At 50.5% G+C, this 18328-nt stretch overlaps 1 protein-coding gene and 1 pseudogene across 15 annotated transcripts in view; one reads left to right on the forward strand and one right to left on the reverse strand.

The window, feature by feature from the left end:
- Positions 1-62: 62 nt before the first annotated feature.
- TMEM8B (transmembrane protein 8B) overlaps positions 63-18328 on the reverse strand; it is a 35666-nt gene continuing 17400 nt past the window's right edge. For 12 of the 14 annotated variants that reach the window (XM_082468607.1, XM_082468604.1, XM_082468603.1 and 9 more), the window contains 6 exons: positions 18093-18216; positions 17862-18004; positions 17470-17648; positions 10259-10405; positions 10009-10125; positions 8846-9754 (listed from right to left, as the gene is read on the reverse strand). In XM_082468607.1, the coding sequence (XP_082324733.1) occupies positions 9323-9754; positions 10009-10125; positions 10259-10405; positions 17470-17648; positions 17862-18004; positions 18093-18216 (1142 nt within the window). In that variant the 3' untranslated portion in view covers positions 8846-9322. Of the gene's footprint in view, positions 516-8845; positions 9759-10008; positions 10126-10258; positions 10406-17469; positions 17649-17861; positions 18005-18092; positions 18217-18328 lie in introns of those variants that run through there. The other 2 variants (XM_082468608.1, XM_082468610.1) reach the window with 2 other exon arrangements.
- LOC309663944 (olfactory receptor 13C7-like) lies at positions 534-6682 on the forward strand (annotated as a pseudogene). Its single transcript has one exon. The product of its transcript is annotated as an olfactory receptor 13C7-like (transcript).

An 18328-nucleotide genomic window follows, 5' to 3' on the forward strand; every position in this document is an offset into this window, starting at 1 on the left:
ACCAGGGACAAGCTAACTGAATGGCTCCATTTCACACAAGGAGAAATCGGAACAAAGGCAAGAATCCAATCTGGGCCCCTCACTCCCAGTCCAGGGCTCCTTCCATGGCATCTCCCTGCCTCTCAGGAGGGGTAAAACTGGGGAGTGGATTAGGCAATGATTCTCAGAGACACTCAATTTCCTATCACTCTGGATACCTGACTTTCCAGGACATGACAGGGTGAGAGGCCTGGCAGACAGATGCTAGAGTGATTTCCTGAGTGTATTGCGAAACACCATCGTACCCAAGTGCTCTGCAATGTTTCTGGTCCTCTTCCTCCTGAGCATGTCGTAGGACTACATAGGCCAGTGCGTTGTGGGCATTTGCAATACAAGTCACTTCTGGGTCGGAGCACTTAACTTCTGGTGTGAGAGGCTCTGGTGTGTTCTTCCCCAGCCGTAACAACTGGTGATGTCCCAGGTGGTGGAGCCAGGGTCTCTGAGGATGATGACCTGGAACAGAGCCCCCTGAAAACCTGCAATGGACATGCAGCATGAGAACTAAACCTCTGTCGTGGTAAGCCACTAAAATTATGAGGTTGTATGTTATTGCAGCAAACCCAGCTTATCTTAACTGATGGACCAAGGGAACCACAGCTGCTCCCTGATGTCCCAGCCTGGGCCCACGTTGCAGTCAAAGCTGTCGGTAACCTGGCAGCATGGTATTTTCTAGACACAGCCTTATTTCTTTGGGGTCATAAGCCTATGGCCTAGTGGGCTGTTCCTAATTTCCATGAATGTGTTATGATCAGACTCTTAAATTGTAAGGAAACCTATCACTCTCCTGATTTAGCTCTCCAGAGAGAGCAGCTATCCCTGCAGGGAGGAGACCGGCCCCACTAAAGTTCTCCTCCCAGCAATCACACGGCTGCATCGTTGTTCTGCTGGTGTGTGCTCTGGGGGAAGGCGAGAGAGGGTGATCTCGAGGTAAGAAATCTGGGATCAGGATTTTGGCAGAAGAAAAGCACTGGATCTCAAATGGCACCTCCTGTGTGCAGGCACTGCAGGGTATTAGGGATGAACTGGACACAGCCCTTTGATTTCCACAGCTCACAGTCTGTTGTGTGAGAGAGAACGACACACACAACAAACTAACTGTGCTAGCGGCTGTGTGAGCGTCATGTTTTCGGGATGGTCAGTTCTGTGGACTGGGAAGGCAGGCCCCACAGAGAAGGTGTGTGTGAGCTGAGCCTTGGAGGATGAGTGGAAGAGAAAGGCCACTCCAGCTGAGGAAAGGATGAGAAGGGACGAGACAGGAGCGTGCGGGATTTGTCCATCAATGGGGAGTGGTCTGAGGCTGAGCAGGGGTGCATGAAGGTACAGGAGGTGAGGCAGGAGGGCAGACCACAGCCTGATGACAAAAGCCCTCAAATGCCTGTGCCATTCCCACTTGGTTTTTTTGTTGGAGACAAGGGTGGGGAAGAGAAATGCAGAGTCAGGCTATTTCCCACCTTTTACCTGCCTGAAAACACCCTCCACACCGATGTCCAGTGTAAAAATTTGAGGTTAAAAGGTCTTTTTTGGGCAACACACCCAACAAAGACTGAGGCCTTATAATTGAATCTGAAATTAAGCTTTGGGCTTAATCCAGCCACATGAAGTCACAACCCAGGAAAGATGCTTCCTTTTAACTTCTTCTTTCCAGACCTCAGGTTTTACTTTACATCCCAGACTCAAAGAGAATCTCAGAGGTTTCTAAAGCTGAGAGAGGAAGGGATGTGACCAAGGTCACCAGAGAGCAACGAAATGAGTGTAACCTCTATTAGGCCAGAAGCCGCATCTGCCTCTGCTGTATTCCCAGCACCCAGCACATAGTAGGTGCTCAATAACAATTTGATGAATGAGGGAACGAACGAACCATCACACTCAGGCAATTCTTTAACTTTTTGTCAAACTTCAGCAAGAGAATCACTACTTTTAAATGTTTACGTGGATAAGATTTACGGTCCTTGGCTGACCCAGATTTATCAACTACCCCTGTATGTTCCAGAAACACCCCTAACAATCACCTTGATTTAGGCTGGAGGAGGGAAAACCAACACAGGCTTTGGGGAGAGAGGGGGTCATGACAGAAGCTGGAGCTCTTGTGCGGGGAGGTGGCGAGCACAGATCCAGCAGGTGCCTGTGGCTGAAGACGCAGTCTTTGATCTGGAGCCTCGCTGCTGGGCGGCTCACCAGCACTTTTCTGTGTGTGTCTCATCTGGCTACACAGAATCCCCATTTTTCAGAAGGCAACTGAGTCTCAAAGGCCAAGTGACTTGGTCAACATCACACAGCTAGTTAGAGCTGGAGCTGGGATGCAACGCTGGGTTTTCAGAATCCTGCGCTGAATATCTGTTGAGTGACTGCCCTTGGCAGCACTTGCTGTACGAGGTGCCGAGAGGAAGGAGACAGTCCCGCTCTCAAGGGTGGTAGAGGAGACAGGTGCGCAACACAAGAGCACAGAGGATGGCCAGGGGCTGTGGGAGCACAAGAAGGGGGCAGGTGACTCTGCAGGGTGCAGGAGGGAGAGGAGGAGAGATGAGCTGGACTCTGAAGAAGGAGCAGGAACGCCCCCACTGGGGAAGAGAGGGAGGACTGCCTACAAAAGGGAACTTCTTGGGCAAAGATGTAGTGCTGGGAAAAGACATGGTTTATTTGGGAGAGGGTGAGCCCATCGGCCCCTACAAATGATAGGTGCAATTAGGCAGGAGGAATGAGGGGGCAGATCCAGCCCTGGAGGACGGACAGGGTTCCAATGCTGTCACAGGACAGAGGCCTCACAGTAAAGCTAGGTGCGAAAGGAGTGAGGGAGGGGTAGGTATATACCTTCTGAAAGGTTAAAGTTCACCCTCAGCTCCTATTTCTCCCTTACACCAGGGATCACTGGGGCTACAAGACAGCTTTCCCATCTAACACTTGACACTTCGCTCCCTCGTGACACCGGTGTTTCCCAAAGAGGCTGAGACAAGCTCAGAAGAGCAACCGAAGCTACCTGGGCGAAGACCGCAACCTTTCCCACCCTCCCTGTATAAAGCTAGTCAATGACTGACGACGCCTCTACCACGTGAGACCTGGTTTCCCTCTTTGTGTGAGATTACTGCTGATATTATTTATCCTAAAAAGTAATATGGAGGCCAAGAAGAGAGTCACTTGGCTTTCATGACCAGGGTTAAATGCTGTGACCAGCGGCTCTATTGGGATATGTATGTTCTTGTATGTTCTTTTAAAAATCAATGGATGGTCTGTGATTCCTTAAGGAGGAATGGCCAGAATAAGGCTTACACATCCTATGGAGTGGAAATGTTCAACCTTTATGCCCAAAGGAACGCTAAGCGAGCATCACTCATCATCCACCTCCCTTCCCGAGCTCATCTCACTTAAGAAACAGGGGCAGCACTTGTGACAGGTGTGGCATCTTTTTATCCACTTATTTTTCGTACAACTATAGCCCCAACACCTAAACAGTACCTAGCACAGAGTAGGCATTCAACAAATATTCAGTGAGTGAATGAATCCGAAATACTATGGGCATAATTCAGCCGTATGAAGTCATAACCCAGAAAAGATGCTTCCTCTTCACAGGCAAGAACGCTTTAGATTCCAAAGGAGCACCTGAAACATGAACCCTACTCTACTGTCTTCCCTGAGTCCACCCAGGGGAGAAGAGAGAAGAGCCTAGGGGATGAGAATGGGCCCTGCCTCCCCTAAGTTACACCAGAACTGCAGAGCTGAGAGGGCCGGCTTGCAGACCTGAAGTCCACTCTCTTATTATACAGATGGTGAGACTAAATTCCAGAGGCAGGGCTGACCCGCCCCAGGTCACACATCCACGTTGCTTGGCTCCCAGGCCAGCTGGTGCTTTTTCCAACACCTGTGTGGTCCAGACGGGAAAGGAGGGAGAATGAGATGGATGGGGCCAACCAGACAGCTGTGACAGAGTAGGTCCTGCTGGGGCTACACGAGCACCACAACCTAGAGATGGTGCTGTTTGTACTCTGCCTGGGCATCTCCTCCATGATAGTGCTGGGGAACGCCCTCCTCATCAGGCTGAACATGCTGGACCCCGCCTGCACAGCCCCATGTACTTCTTCCTCAGCAACCTCTCCCTCATGGATATCTGTGGCACATCCTCCTTTGTGCCTCTCATGCTGGTCAATTTCCTGGAAACCCAAAGCACCATCTCCTTCCCTGGTTGCGCCCTGCAGATGTTCCTGACCCTGGCGCTGGACTCCACGGAGTGCCCGATCCTGGCCGTGATGGTGTGTGACCGTCACGTGGCCATCTGCCAGCCGCTTCGGTACTCAGAGCTCATGAGCAGGCAGACGTGCGTGTGGATGGCGGCACTGAGCTGGGGGACAGGCTTTGCCAACTCCCCGCTGCAATCCACTCTCACCTGGAGCCTCCCCTTCTGTGGCCACAATGTCATCAACCACTTCTTCTGTGAGATCTTGGCAGTGCTGAAACTAGCCTGTGGGGACATCTCTCTAAACGCGCTGCTAACAATGGTGGCCACTACTGTCGTGACGCTGGCCCCGCTGCTGCTCATCTGCCTGTCCTACGTTTTCATCCTTGCTGCCATCCTGAGGGTGCCCTCTGCTGCTGGCTGGCACAAAGCCTTCTCCACCTGCTCTGCCCACCTCACAGTGGTGGTGGTTTTCTATGGGACCATCTCCTTCAAGTACTTCAAGCCCAAGGCCAAGGACCCCAACTTGGCTAAGATTATCGCATTGTTCTATGGGGTTGTGACACCCTCGCTGAACCCCATCATCTACAGCCTGAGGAACACAGAGGTGAAAGCTGCCGCCATAGCTCTGCTGAGGGGAGACCTGCTCTCCAGGGAAATGTCCCGTTTTTCCTGTTGCTCTCTAACTCTATCAGGCAGGACAGGCTAGGGTACACTGTGGTCATGACTTCAGAATTTCAGTGGCTTGAAACCACAAAGGTTCTTTTTCTCACTCATGCTGCAGGTCCATCAGAGGTTGGCTGGGGGATCTGCTCTGCACCATCGCCTTCATCCCTGTGGGACTCAGGATGATAAAGCAGCTACCATCTGGCACACTGCTGGTCCAAGTGGCAAAAGGCAAAGAGAAAATGACAAAGCCTGCACTGATTCTTAAAGCTTCCGCTCAGAAGTGACCTGTTACTTCCACTTCCACCTCACTGGCCAAGGCAAGGCACACACCAGGGCTGACACCGAGGGGGAGGGGACACCCACCTACCACGCATCTGGAAGGAGGGGGAGGACTGAAGAATTCGTGAAGAGCCTAGTGACAACCACCCACCCTACAGTCATCCCAGGGGCTACTGGAGATTTCTAGAGCTTCCTTTTCTCGGACCAACTGTCCTTCACCGGCTGCTGCCAGGTTAATCATCCCAGGAGAGTGCTGGTTAACTCTGTTGTGGTGGCTTTGGACTGGGTCGAGCTAACTAGGATGGAACCGGGCCTCCCAGAGTTTCCTTCCCTGTAAGGTCCTGGGATCGGGTGGACCACGAGAGAAATCCGCATGAGATGGGAGGCGAAGGCGAAGCAGCACCGTCGTGGTGGGAGCCCTCACTTGCTGTCACCGGCCTGGGGCTCACCTTGCTGTCAGCGCAGCTCCTCCAGCCCCTGCCACACCGCCTGCAGCTGCTTGGAGGCCCGTGCCAAGTGCAGCGCCACGCCAGAGAGTGCCAGTCCTCCTGCAGGTCACCAGTGTCACTGAGCCTGAAGGCAGTGAGGCCCAGACACGGGCTCCAGTTTGTCCTCCTGGGTGCTGGTCTGTCCTCACCTCCCCCTTCACGCCCCCTGAGAGCAGCTTCAGGCCCGACCCCAGGTGCAGAGGCCCAGCTTTGCACAGGCTTCTCCAACTGCTCCCACAATCGACAGCTCTGTTCTCTACAACAGACCCCTTATATCACTCACGCTTGTCCTGCTACTTTGGCCAGACCCTGGCTGATGCCTTACTCAAGAACCTACGATGGCTCCCCTTAACCACAGAATGAAGCCCTAATTCTTCAGTTGAGTTCAAGCCCTCCAGAACCCAGCCCCCCACTTCTCCAGCCCGATGTTCCACTGACCCCCTTCACACGGTGACCCCCTTGCTACAGTGTCTGTACTGCCTACACCTTGGTGTCTTGCTCATGCTGATCTCTGGCGAGACCTGGGACTATTTTTCCAAGCCACCTTAGACACCAGCTCTCTCACACAGCCTTTCCTGGTGCACTTTGAATAGTCTCTCTTTCCTTTACGTCCCACAGCACTTTGTTGGTATCTTTCACTCGGTACCTATCCCATTCTGCTTTGCATCCATGCTATTTCACCACAATGTGGGCTCCTTGATGGCGGGATTCAACCAGGTCTGGCTTGTCTCTGCAGCTCCCACAGAGCTTTCCCGATAGAGGGTTACTGAACTGAACTGTCCCTCAGAAGCCCTCACAATGTCACATCTGGGGACTGGATCCTGTGCTGCTGGGCGTGCTCCAGGCAGCTGTGGGCAGTCCGGGGTCTTAGTCCAAACGTGTGGACAGACATGAGCAGGGAGCAGCAGTATCTGGTGGCCACAGCCCTGTATTCCAGGAAGTCACTTGAACAAGTCAAGAGACAACAAAGGACCCCTGCTTTGGGACCCAGGAGGCCAGGGTTCCAGACCTGGTTCAGCTGCTCTGCCTGGCACGGTCTTCTTGCTGGCCCTCTCCCTCCAGGAATCCCACAGGCACCTCAAACTCAAACTATCCACAACTGAACTCATCATTCTGCCCCACAAAGGTGTGTCACCATCTCAGGGAATGGCACCAACACCCCCCCAAGTCACCAAGCCAGAAACATGGCAGTCACCATCGGCTTTCTTTCATCCCTCACCACCCCACACATCCAATCAGTCACCATGTCCTAGAGAATCCACCTCATAACAGCTCTCGGATCAGTCCCCTCCTTTCCACTGACACTGCCTTCACCAACTCTCTCTCAAATAGTGCAACAGCTGTGTTGCTGCACTTTCAGCCTCCAAATCCTCTCCAAAATCCTCTGCACCAGCCATCAAAACACCTATCTGAAAAGACAAAATAACGCAAAAAAAGCAAACCAATCTGATCTGCTACTCTCCTGCTTAAATCCCTCCAATGAGGCCATTGCTCATTTCCCTAGAATAAAAGCCAGACCCCATGTACCTGCCCAGCCTCATCACCGGCTGCTTGCCTCCACCCTAACTCCACACACACACACACCCTGCAGGTCCAGATGCCCTGAACTAGTCCCAGTTCCCCAGTAAAGATCAGTCTTTCCTGCCCCTGTGTCTCCCCCTTGCCGTTGACTCCCATGTCCAAACACCTGACCTTTAGCTAACATACATTGGAGACTTAACCACATACCAGGCTAGGCACTATACTAAGTGTTCTAAGTGCTTTCCTGCTTGGGGACCAGATGGGATGATGGAAATCTCAGGGGAGGAATGTGATACGGACCCTGGTGACCAGAGAGAAAACTCTTCCAACATCTTGGCATTATGGAAACTCATTCAATCCTCACTCAATGCCCTCCACCCCATCCGGCTTCCAGAAAACCCCTTCTGATCCCTCCTAGCTGGGTGGGGTCTGTCTCAGCTGTGTCTCCCTCTTCAGTGCCTTCTGTACTCTGCTGACTGTGTCCTGAATCCCAGCTATTTGGGCTCATGTGTCCTAGTGATCTGTGTGGAATAATATTTCTGATACAGGAACAGACACCTAGCCCACACCTCTCCTTCCTTCTTACCATTCAATTGGTGAATGTGATGTGAGATGTGACCTTCTTACATCACACTCTGCTCAGTGCCCCAAGGAAGAGATGTGATTGCAGAAAGCAGAGAACAAAGAGATGTTTTCCTGGCATCTGAGTTTCAAAAGCTTAGGCTCTAAAGGGAACATAAAAGACTTAAGGCATAAACAAAAGATTTGGGAGAAAAATGTAAGAAAAAGTAGGTGTCCCCATCTCCAGATTAAAAAAAGATTCTCTAAGCTAGGGAGAGGAAAAAGCAAGGAGATGGGGAGGTAGTGAGAGTACTGGCATAGGAGGGCCCCAAAAGGGAGGGGCCCTGAGCCCCACTCCCCAGACCAAGCCCCTGGACAGGTTTGCAGGGTGTGAAAGCTGGAGCAACTCATGCATTGTTGGTCAAGTAAAATGCAGAGCAGGAACCCAGGGTAGAAATGGCTTCAAGGTGTTTCTGGGTAACCAAGGTCTCACAAGTCTTTGCATGTGGCACAGAAGTGGTGGAGAGCCTCAGGACTGAAAGGGTTACACAGATGGGGACAAGAAACCACTCCAGGATGGCCTGCTTGTACCACTGACTGGGGACCAGGTGGGATGATGGAAATCTCAGGGGCGCCACATGGACCCTGGTGACCAGGGAGAACACCCTTGCAATATCTCGGCATTATGTAAGACCCTTGGGACTCAGCTGTGACCTTTGTGGAAACAGAAGAAATCCCCAAATGACAAAAGATTATGTTTCTGGCACTCGGGCAAAATGGAGACTCAAAACAGAAGTTACATTCTTGTGGTATTTCTTGCACATCTGAGATTTGTACCCACTAGTCCAATTTCCTGAGCCCTTAGCCTCCTTCCCTATTGGGTGCGGGCACCACAAGGGAGGTCTGTCTCACTGATTGAAATCATCTCAGCAAGTACACACACACAGACTCACACAACTCCCTACTCCCGGTTGCTGCAGCCTGACACAATGGGGCAAAAGTCTCAGACAATAGCTCCAGCAGCTCATGCCAGCTGGGCTCCGTCACCCCTGTTGATTGTCTCAGGGTCCCTCTTTCCCTCCCCTCCCCACACCCTTTCCCCCAGGAAAAAAAAGGCAGCACAGAACCAGCAAATACTTCATTGGAGACACACCAGACTCCACCTGCATCAACTCCGGATACCAGCCACCCCAGCCCCAGTCCCAGCCCCATCTGTCCTGCATCCCCCTCCCAGCGCAGCACAGCCCAGATGCTGCCTCTGGGAAGGAAGCCTGAGCCCATAGTTGCTGAGCTGCTGGGAAGATCTGGAGACTCAGCTTCCCCAGGATGGACTCCGTTTCCTTAGGAACGATGCCATGTCCTGAGAGGGCTTGGTCTCCCGGGGAAGGAATCCATATCCTCGGGAGGGTTCCATACCCTGCGAAGGGCTCCACACCCCTGGGAGGGACTCCTTGGTCCTGAGGGGGCTCTGTGGCCCTGCACGGGCTCCAGTCCTTAAGATGCAGGAGGACTCCAGGCCCTCGGGAAGTGTGCCAGGTCCCTGAAAGAGTTCCGTGTCCTTAAGAAAGACTCCATGTCCTCAAGAAATGCAACTTGTCTCTTATCCCTGGGAGGACTCCATGCTCCCAGGAAGAACCCAAGGAAGGGCTCTCTGCCCCGAGGAAGAGTTCACGTTCCCCAAGGGCAGCCCAAAGCCCCTCTCAGCTGGCGCAGATGCTGCTGACAGTGGCCCCTCCCGGGCCCACAAGGCCCAGCTCCTCCTGCTCATTGATGCACAGCTGGTAACCGCAGCCCCGGGCCCGGGCTCCAGACGGGACCTGGCGGTCAGTCTTGGCACGAGGGGGCAGCAAGAAGCCCACACTGCCAGCGATGAGCATATGCCAAATGCTGTGAATGTAGAAGTAGTTGTCTCGGGTCTCCACAAAAGCATAGAGCAGGATGGCACTGCCCGCGATAAGGCTGCCTGGGCACAGGTAGAAAAGCCAGCGGCGCCACGTGGGCGGGTAGCAGTGCCGGCGGCGGACGCTGCGTACTGTCTGGGGGAGGCAGAGAAGTGGGGCTCAGGAACGCGAGGCCTTGGAACCCAAGCCACTGCTGGTCACTCTCAGGCTTCCCCTGAGCCCTGGTGGTGACCTGAAGGCATCTGCCAAGACTGGAGTGCAGCGCTGTGAGCAGCACAGTGATGACGACAGGGTCCAAGCCCACCTTAAACTGGGAACCAGATACCCAAGTCCCTGCACCCAAGTCCTGCTGGGACCTCCCCGCCCCCAGCCCTCCCAACCTTACCCAGGCTGTGGCCAAGATCCCCAGGGCAAAGAGACTGGGTCCAAGCAGGTTCCAGAGTCCATGCCGGTCAAGCTGCAGAGCCATGGACAGCAGCATAGCCCCCAGCAAGTACAGCACCTAGAGAAAGAGGTCTCCAGGGGCTGGGCCGGGATGGCGAGGGGCACTCGGCAATGCCCCCAGGAGAGATGGGGAAGTGGATTTCAAGTAGACTTTGGCTATGGTTGTCCCCCAGGGCCCACTCTGGACTGACCTGCTTGATCACAGGCTGTAAGCGAGCCATGGCAATGACAGTGACCCACACGGACATTAAAGAGCCCAGGAAGTCACAGAACTGCAGCACGTCGTAGTCCATGATGCAGAAAACCACAATGCCTGGCTGGTCACAGGCATGGTAGAACTGGAGGAAGAGAGGACAGGCATTGAGAGAACTTGCGGCAAAGGTCCAGGTCTACAAAACCAGAGAAAGAGGCCATGCGGTGGCGTGCTGCTGTCAGAAAAGCGGAGGTCAGAGGGCACAGACTGAGCAGAACTGGGAAATTCCCAACTCCCCACCCCTGAGAAGAATGTGGTAGGGAGGCCCGGTCTGTGTCTTAGGCTGTACGTATCTGGCAGCCCTAAGCCTCGTCCTCACCTTCCTAATCTTCCTGCTTCTGGAATGTGCTGTGAGAGCACCAAGCCAGGGGATCAGGTCTCTCAAGCTGAGGCCAGTCCTTGCCTGTATCCCCTTGTGCTCACGTGGGTCCCACCTGTAATCCTGGCCCAAGCTCTGAGGCTGGAATCTGGCCTCTTGGCCAATCCAAACCCCAAGCCCTGTCTGTTAGCTCAGACTCTGAGTTATGCTTCACCTTCAGACCTTGCACTAATTGGTCCTCTGCATCCTCTTCCGCCCAATGCCATGGGGGAAGAGGTGGGGGGACAGTAAGAAAAAAGGCAGTCCCTAAAGCCATGGAAAAGAGCATGGCACTTCACACCACGGGAAGAACACAGGGAAGGGACAGTGCTCACCTACCCTACACGGTGGGGAACACAGTAAAGAATAGGGTATTGAGGAGCTTAAAGGTGGGGTGCAGGGGACACAAGTGGAACTGGAACAAGCTATACTGGGCACCCCAATTAAGGAACCAAGCTCTGCCATCAGCCCTTGGGTCTGTGGTCGCAACCCCTGTGCCCCGCTGGATAATGCTATCAGGACCTCCGGCAGCCTGCATTCCCTTATTGCAAAAACAGTGACCCAGGGATAACCTGAGTTCAAGTTTATTTTGTCTTGGAACATTTGCTGTCACCTTTCTTTGAACTTCTGTGTAGAATTTAGGTAATTTGAGTACTTATTGATGCTAAACACTAAGGCCATGGATGGTTTCAAGAATATCTGGTGCAGAGATGCAGGAACACGCGTCCTTCTATATCATGTGCTTTACGAGCCCACCCAAAGAAAAGAGACTGGGCAAGGTCTCTGAAGACAAACAGCTCTGACCGAGAACAACCATCACAGTGGCATGCTCACTTCTCCCATCTCCCAACATCGCCCCTGCTCCGTGTCAGGAAGATTGGGTTATTATGGTAATGGAAGCAGGGTTAAGAAAAATTACAAAGCTATAATGGGAAAGAAAAAGGTTTTGACCTATGTAAACCTGACCAAAATCTACTCATTGGAGCTGAGTTTGAGACACGCCAGCAGATTTTAGGGGATCAAAAAAGTCTCTTAAGATTCTGCGAATCAATCTGTTTGACCTCTGTCCCCTGCACTTTACCCCAGGTCCTCAGGGAGCCATGGCTACTGAGAGCACCTCTTGATAGGAGAAACAACTCAGTGTAGTTGCCAGGATTGGGCTGAAATGCATCAGGCTGAACCGAAGCTGGGGCAGGAAGGCTGTGTTGTACCATCAAAAGGCAGCCTTTGAAGTGGCTTGATCACTGACTGGATGGACCCTTTAGGCACTACTTTCAGCCCACATCAGTTTCTTCATCATTCTATCAAAAAGCAACCCTAAGTCACAAGGGCTCTGAGCCCAAAAGAGAGACAGCCTTACAGACCTCAGTGAGACAGGTATCCAGGCCTCCAGAGGCATGGCTCTGGGTGTGGGTAGGGAGGGGGCAGGGATATCCAGCCCACAGCTGAGGAGAGAGATAGCGGAGCAATATCACAATTTCACTCACTGGCAGCAGTGGGGTCTCAGTAACTCCTGGGGAAAATGAAAATGGGAGAACCTAGTCTCCTGTTTGAATGAGTCAGAGCTGAGAATGAGAAGGTGGAGGTGAGGTCAGGAAGAAGAGTTCAGGGAAAAGGAGCATTATATCCCGAACTCATAGCACAAACCATGACACCGCAACCTCACTGAAACAGCAGCAACCTTAGGGAAAGCAGGTGGGAAACTGAAGCAGGTCTGTTGTGAAAGCTGACAGAAGCCAGCCCAGATGCAGAGTTGCCACCAACAGGATGGGAAAACAGACTCAAAAGTTTAGTCTTGAGAGACAAAGGATGCGAAAGAAATTGCTAATGTTTCTTTTGAACCTGTTGAAGATTTCATCCAGTCATTCAAATTGCAAAATGTGTAACTTCAACCAACAGAGGGGAAAGGGTGAATAACATAAGGGCAGGGAGAAGCTAGGAGTTTAGAAAAAGAAAAATAAATGAAAAAGAAAACTCAGGGATATTAATTGACATTGGGAAAACTTGGGTTCGATTCCTTCGCATTTTAAACTGCAAGTCTTAAACTTGTGTACCTATCCTCTTTCTTTCCCTTCACTTTGGAGGTAAAGAATGTTGTCCCTTCAGGAAGAGACTGCTCTGGAATTATCATGTTTTAAGTGAGTATCCCAGGCTTTTCAAAGGGTTTATAAGTTTGGGGACATAAATCCCTCTTTTACATTATTAAATAGAGAAAATGAGTTCTTACTGGGAAACTTGGAGAGACTTTCATGTGGGCCCATATCAGTATTAGAATTAATGTTTGAATATGCCTCAAAGGTTTATTTTTTAATTCTTTCTCTTATATGTGATTAATTGGGAACTAATTTGGTTCCTAAACAAATCAATATTTTGGCCTTTTTCTATTTCTCTACCTCCAAGACCGGATATACGTACTACTGCTCACTAAATTACCCAATACTGTTTTATGATTTGGATTTTATTTTAAAGCATTAATTTCACCTTTCACACTTTACCAAGCACTTGTTTCATATGCCTGACTTTCAGGTATACAGAAGGAAATGCCCAAACACTTCTGGGAGAGGGACTTGTAATAAATCTTTCAATCTCAGATAAGAGAGGATAAATATCAGCAGAGGGCTTCCCTGGTGGCGCAGTGGTTGAGAGTCTGCCTGCCAATGCAGGGGACACGGGTTCGAGCCCTGGTCTGGGAAGATCTCACATGCCGCGGAGCAACTAGGCCCGTGAGCCACAACTACTGAGCCTGCGCGTCTGGAGCCTGTGCTCCGCAACAAGAGAGGCCACGATAGTGAGAGGCCCGCGCACCGTGATGAAGAGTGGCCCCCGCTCGCCGCAACTAGAGAAAGCCCTCGCACAGAAACGAAGACCCAACACAGCCAAAAATAAAAATAAATAAATAAATAAATTTTAAAAAGATTAAAAAATATATATATATCAGCAGAAAAAAAGCAAAGCTGAATCACGTAACATTGAAGACACATCTAAGAAAATAATTAATCGAAGGCTGATTTCCTCCTAGGAATTTCTACATTGAAAAAAAAGAGTGGGGAATAATGGAGAGATCATCTCTGGAGTGGAGAGGTTTTGGGGGATATCATCTCTCTAATCTTCTATGACTGATTATTCTACAAGTATACTAGAAAGTCAAAGAGATTGTTTAAGGTTGTAGAAAACCCTTAGGGGTAGAGTTAAATTAAAACTGCAGTGTGGGGACTTTCCTGGTGGTCCAGTGGGTAAGACTCCGTGCTCCCAGTGCAGGGGGCCTGGGTTCGACCCCTGGTCAGGAAACTAGATCCCACATACATGCCGCAACTAAGAAGTCCACATGCCGCAACGAAGATCCCGCGTGCTGCAACCAAGGCCCGGTGCAGCCAAAATAAATAAATAAATATTAAAAAAATAAAAATAAATAAAACTGCAGTGTGAGGTGAACAACATGATCTACATTTCACCAATCCTGATCTGGCTACTGTCACTGCTGAATGTCCAAAAATGCCATCAGTAAAGTCCATCACTGACTCCCTCCCGGGGCACACTTTGCTAGGGAAACCCGCCAACAACCTGTGGCAGCTTGCTTCACTGAAACTCCTCAACCCAGAGGACAGAGCATCTTGTTATCATATATTCTAGGCATATGTTTGTCTCTTCTGCCTGCAGTGCTTCAGCCTGCTTTACTATTCATGGTGCAGGATCCATTATCGATTGCCATGGCACCCACTCAGCACCATCTCTAACCAGGAGGCACAATTTATAGTAAATGAGGTAAAGCAAATTGCTCACCACCACAGATTTCACTGGTGTAACCATTTACCCATCACCTAGAAGCAACTGGCTCAACCGAAAGTTGGAGTGGGCTACTGAAGGCTGAGTTATAGTGGCACCTGGGAAACTCTACCTTGAACGTCTGGAATACTCTCCTATATGTTTGGCACACAGTATGTGCCCAGTAAATTTTAGTCACCTTATAGTCATCTTATACTTTATGCCATGTATATTCATGGGAGAATATCCCCACACTAATAAACTTTCCCTTATGCAAAAAAAAATTATATATATTACATATATATATATATTGCACTATTGTTGTCTCACTGAAAATTGTGGACTAATTTTTAGATTAGTATTCCTTTTATCATCAGCAATAAAAAGAAGTGGTAGAAATAACACAGAAAGATTGGGGGATTTAAGGAAAGAAATTCAGACTACTAACTGGCTTCTATTAGTATAATCTAATTTGACACCTTCCTCAGCTTTGAACATTTCTTTACTTACAAGATAATTTTGGAAAATTATCCTAAATTGTTTTTTTCTGTGGAATTTTATACTTCTATAACATAACTATACAGTTTGTCTAACGCTCCAAAACAGAGTATCCTGGCACCACAGAATTTAAAATTGGAGACGCAAATATATTCAATCCATACAAAGATTAGAATATTTGTACTCGGGATAGAATGAAACTTCCTGCTGTTCTCTTATTTTCTGCTTCCGTTTCCTCTTGGAAACAGTCACGGGATTTTGCCAAGGGCCACTGAGAATTACTTGTGCTGGTGTGAGGAACAGAAGAGGTAATGAGGAGGTGGGCTTGCAGCCAGGGTCTCAGCAATCAGCCAGGAAGGCTGCAGGGGCCCCAGGATGTCAGCTCTGTCTGGGTCTTTTGGGATCCAATTATGAAGACTCCTCTAGCACTGTGAAGGACACGTGGCTTTAACTGTATGAGTTAGAGGTGCACAACCGCAATGTCTGATATATTTTCCCTGTGATTTCTTGTATTTGGTTTGGTTATATTTCCTGACCTTTTGATTGGCTCTTTTTATCTTTTAAGAATTTGAGAACTACTAAAGTGAGGTCGTTAGTATTTCTACATACTCCAGGACTTCTGAGAAACTGAAGTCAGGTTAGAAATGTATCAATGCACGCTCACTGCCCTATGCAAGGGGAACACTACATCTCAATGATTACATGAGAGGGATCAGGAGGCAGGCTGAGTGAGAAGTTTGGTTCTACCACTCACCTCAGGCCTTAGGCAAAGTATTTAAACTTTCCTCATCTGCAAAAAAGGGATAATAATAATAGCAATACCTCTCTATTATTACAGTGCTATGGGGAGGATTCGACGAGCAGTGTCTCACACACAGCATGTATTCAGTAGATATTGTTTTTCTGTTATAGTTATCTGAACTGTCGGCTATATACAAAATCAAGTGCTGGGTTTGTGGCTTGCTTTGTTTTGCTTTTTTTACTTATTTACATTTTGAATTTTAAACTCCTGAAGAACAAAGCTACTGTCTGCTCCCAGGCCCTGGGTAGGAAGTGACACACTACTTCCAGGTGTAGACTGTCCTGGATTTGAAGACAAGGAAGAAGACTGTCGCCTACTATGCTGGTGCTGATACCTGCAATATGACCGATGGGTCCTTAAATGGAGACTGCTGAGGAATGAAATAAGTCTAAACTAAATAAAGAACAGGAAAGAGGGACAAGAGGAAATCTGCCTGGGAAAAATGAATCACAAGTAGCTCTACACTTTGGCACGTGTGGAAAAAGAACAGGAGTCAGAGCAGGACTTTACGCAACACCTCAGAGCCAGTACCTTCTCCTTGATCATTTGCTTACTGCCTTATTTAAGAAAGTGGAAGCACTGTATGTGATGCCAGGCACTTTCGACTCCCCCAGCGTTCCTACTAGGGGAAGGTCTTTTCTTTTCAGGATGATATGCCATCAAATCCAGAAGATAAGAAGTCATCTGATACTGAATACCCTGGAGCCAATGCCCAGGATGCTTTGTGAAGTGCAGGAGAATGGATACGCTCTCCTCACACACTCCAGGCTCCTGACACACTTAGGTGTTCTTACTAATTGCGAACCACATTAGATCTGCACATAACCAAGAGTGCGCTGGTGAAAGAGCTGTTGCTAGAGGATTTAGTGAGCAACAATATAAAAAGGATCTGGAAACTAAAAAAAAGAGAGAGAGAGAGAAACAATGTTGAATATAAAAACAGAGTGGGGCATTATCAGAGCAGGCCTAAAAAGAGGACCAGTCAAACAAAACTGGGGTGTGCTGTTCTCATGCAGCTTAAGTGGCCAAGGTCTTGCTACATGGCTCGGTTACAGCCCACTGTTCCTCACCTGTGGAGAAACAACCGGGACCCTAGAACATGACTCAGTTTCAGGACATTTGCCCCCCACTTTCTCCTAGATGACAAGTAGGATTTTTGTAATTTGGATATGTCTGATCTATTAATACTGGACAACAGGGAGGCATGTATTGGTTTTTGTGATATCCTTGTTGCTAAGACATGTGGAAAAGTCTGAATCCATCTAAGATGTTTGCAGTGCTCATAGGCAGGCACTGTACATCACAAGATACCAAGAGCCCAGGGATGAGATGAAAAGATTCCTAGATGTAGCAACTCAGGGGAATTGTGTGGACACAATTCCAAACTGTAGGTCAGAGTTTCTCAGCCAGTGTGTTGAGGTAAAGGTCTCCTCAGCCCTTAGAGTGGACAGGCAGGGTGCGGGTCGCTGGAGACCCCACACTGTCTCCAGTGACTATTTGTTATCTTAAATCGCAAAGAACCTTGTTCATATATCCCAATGTGCCTTATAAAAATTATCATGTTCGCATGCCATGATACGAAGCGGTCAGGAAGCACTGCTGTACAGTGAAGAGGAGACATTCTCATACCATGAAGGTGTAGACATCCCCAAACCCCGTGGTGGAAATGTAGACTCTCACCCCCCACCATGGGTAAGGACTCGGTGAAGACACAGATGCCACCGCATACCGTGGAGAAGAACATGGTGAAGGTGTAGACAACCGCTTCCAGCACATATCGACTCCGAATGGCCAGGACCACGGGGGGCAAAAACATGAGGTTGCTCAGGCAGAGCAGGAGTGTGGACAGAAGCTGGAATCCGTAGGTGAGCGCATCCGCACTGTCGGTGCAGCCCCAGCCCCGCCATCCTGCGGATGAGAGAGGCACAGGGTGGAAGAGGTGAGAAGGCAGCCCAGGCTTCAGCGGACACTTCCGCTGGCGGCCTCTGCTCAAGCCCGACGCCACTGCCAGAGGAGGGTGGTCCCACCCTGACTCCGCCCCGCCTCAAACCCGGCTACTCAGGCTGCCACCTCCCTCCCGACCGCCCCAGGTGGGCTCCCTCGCCAGCCCAGCCGGCTCACCGGCCTTGCACTCGCAGGCCGCGTACAGGTAGTTGTGCGTGCGCAGCAGCTTGCACTGGCCGTAGGGCCCGCAGTCGTCCACGCACGGGGACAGGAAAGTGCGCAGCCGCACCTCGGCCGTCGCGTTCCGGCACCGCACGAACCTGCGCACAAACTACCAATCAACCGGGCCCAGGCGCAGCCGCGCCCCGCCCCGCCGCGCCGCGCCCCGCCGCGCCTCGCCGCGCTCACCGAGGGCCCACCCCGCATAGGGAGCGCAGGGTCAGGAACCAGGTCCCTGTCTGTGGGAATGGGATTCGCAGCCTGGCCACTCGGGAGGTGGCACTGACCGTGAGGAGGAAGCCAGCCAGGGACTCTGAGGAGAGAAGGGAGGAGTCAGTGTGGGGTCAGGACCTAAAGAACCCTCACCCGCCTGCCCCTAGTTCCCAGACGCCCTAGCCCATCCTTCCTCCATACCCACCCCCGTA

This window comes from Balaenoptera physalus (genome assembly GCF_965194825.1).
Source record: "Balaenoptera physalus genome assembly, chromosome: 7".
NCBI classification, from domain to species: domain Eukaryota; kingdom Metazoa; phylum Chordata; class Mammalia; order Artiodactyla; family Balaenopteridae; genus Balaenoptera; species Balaenoptera physalus.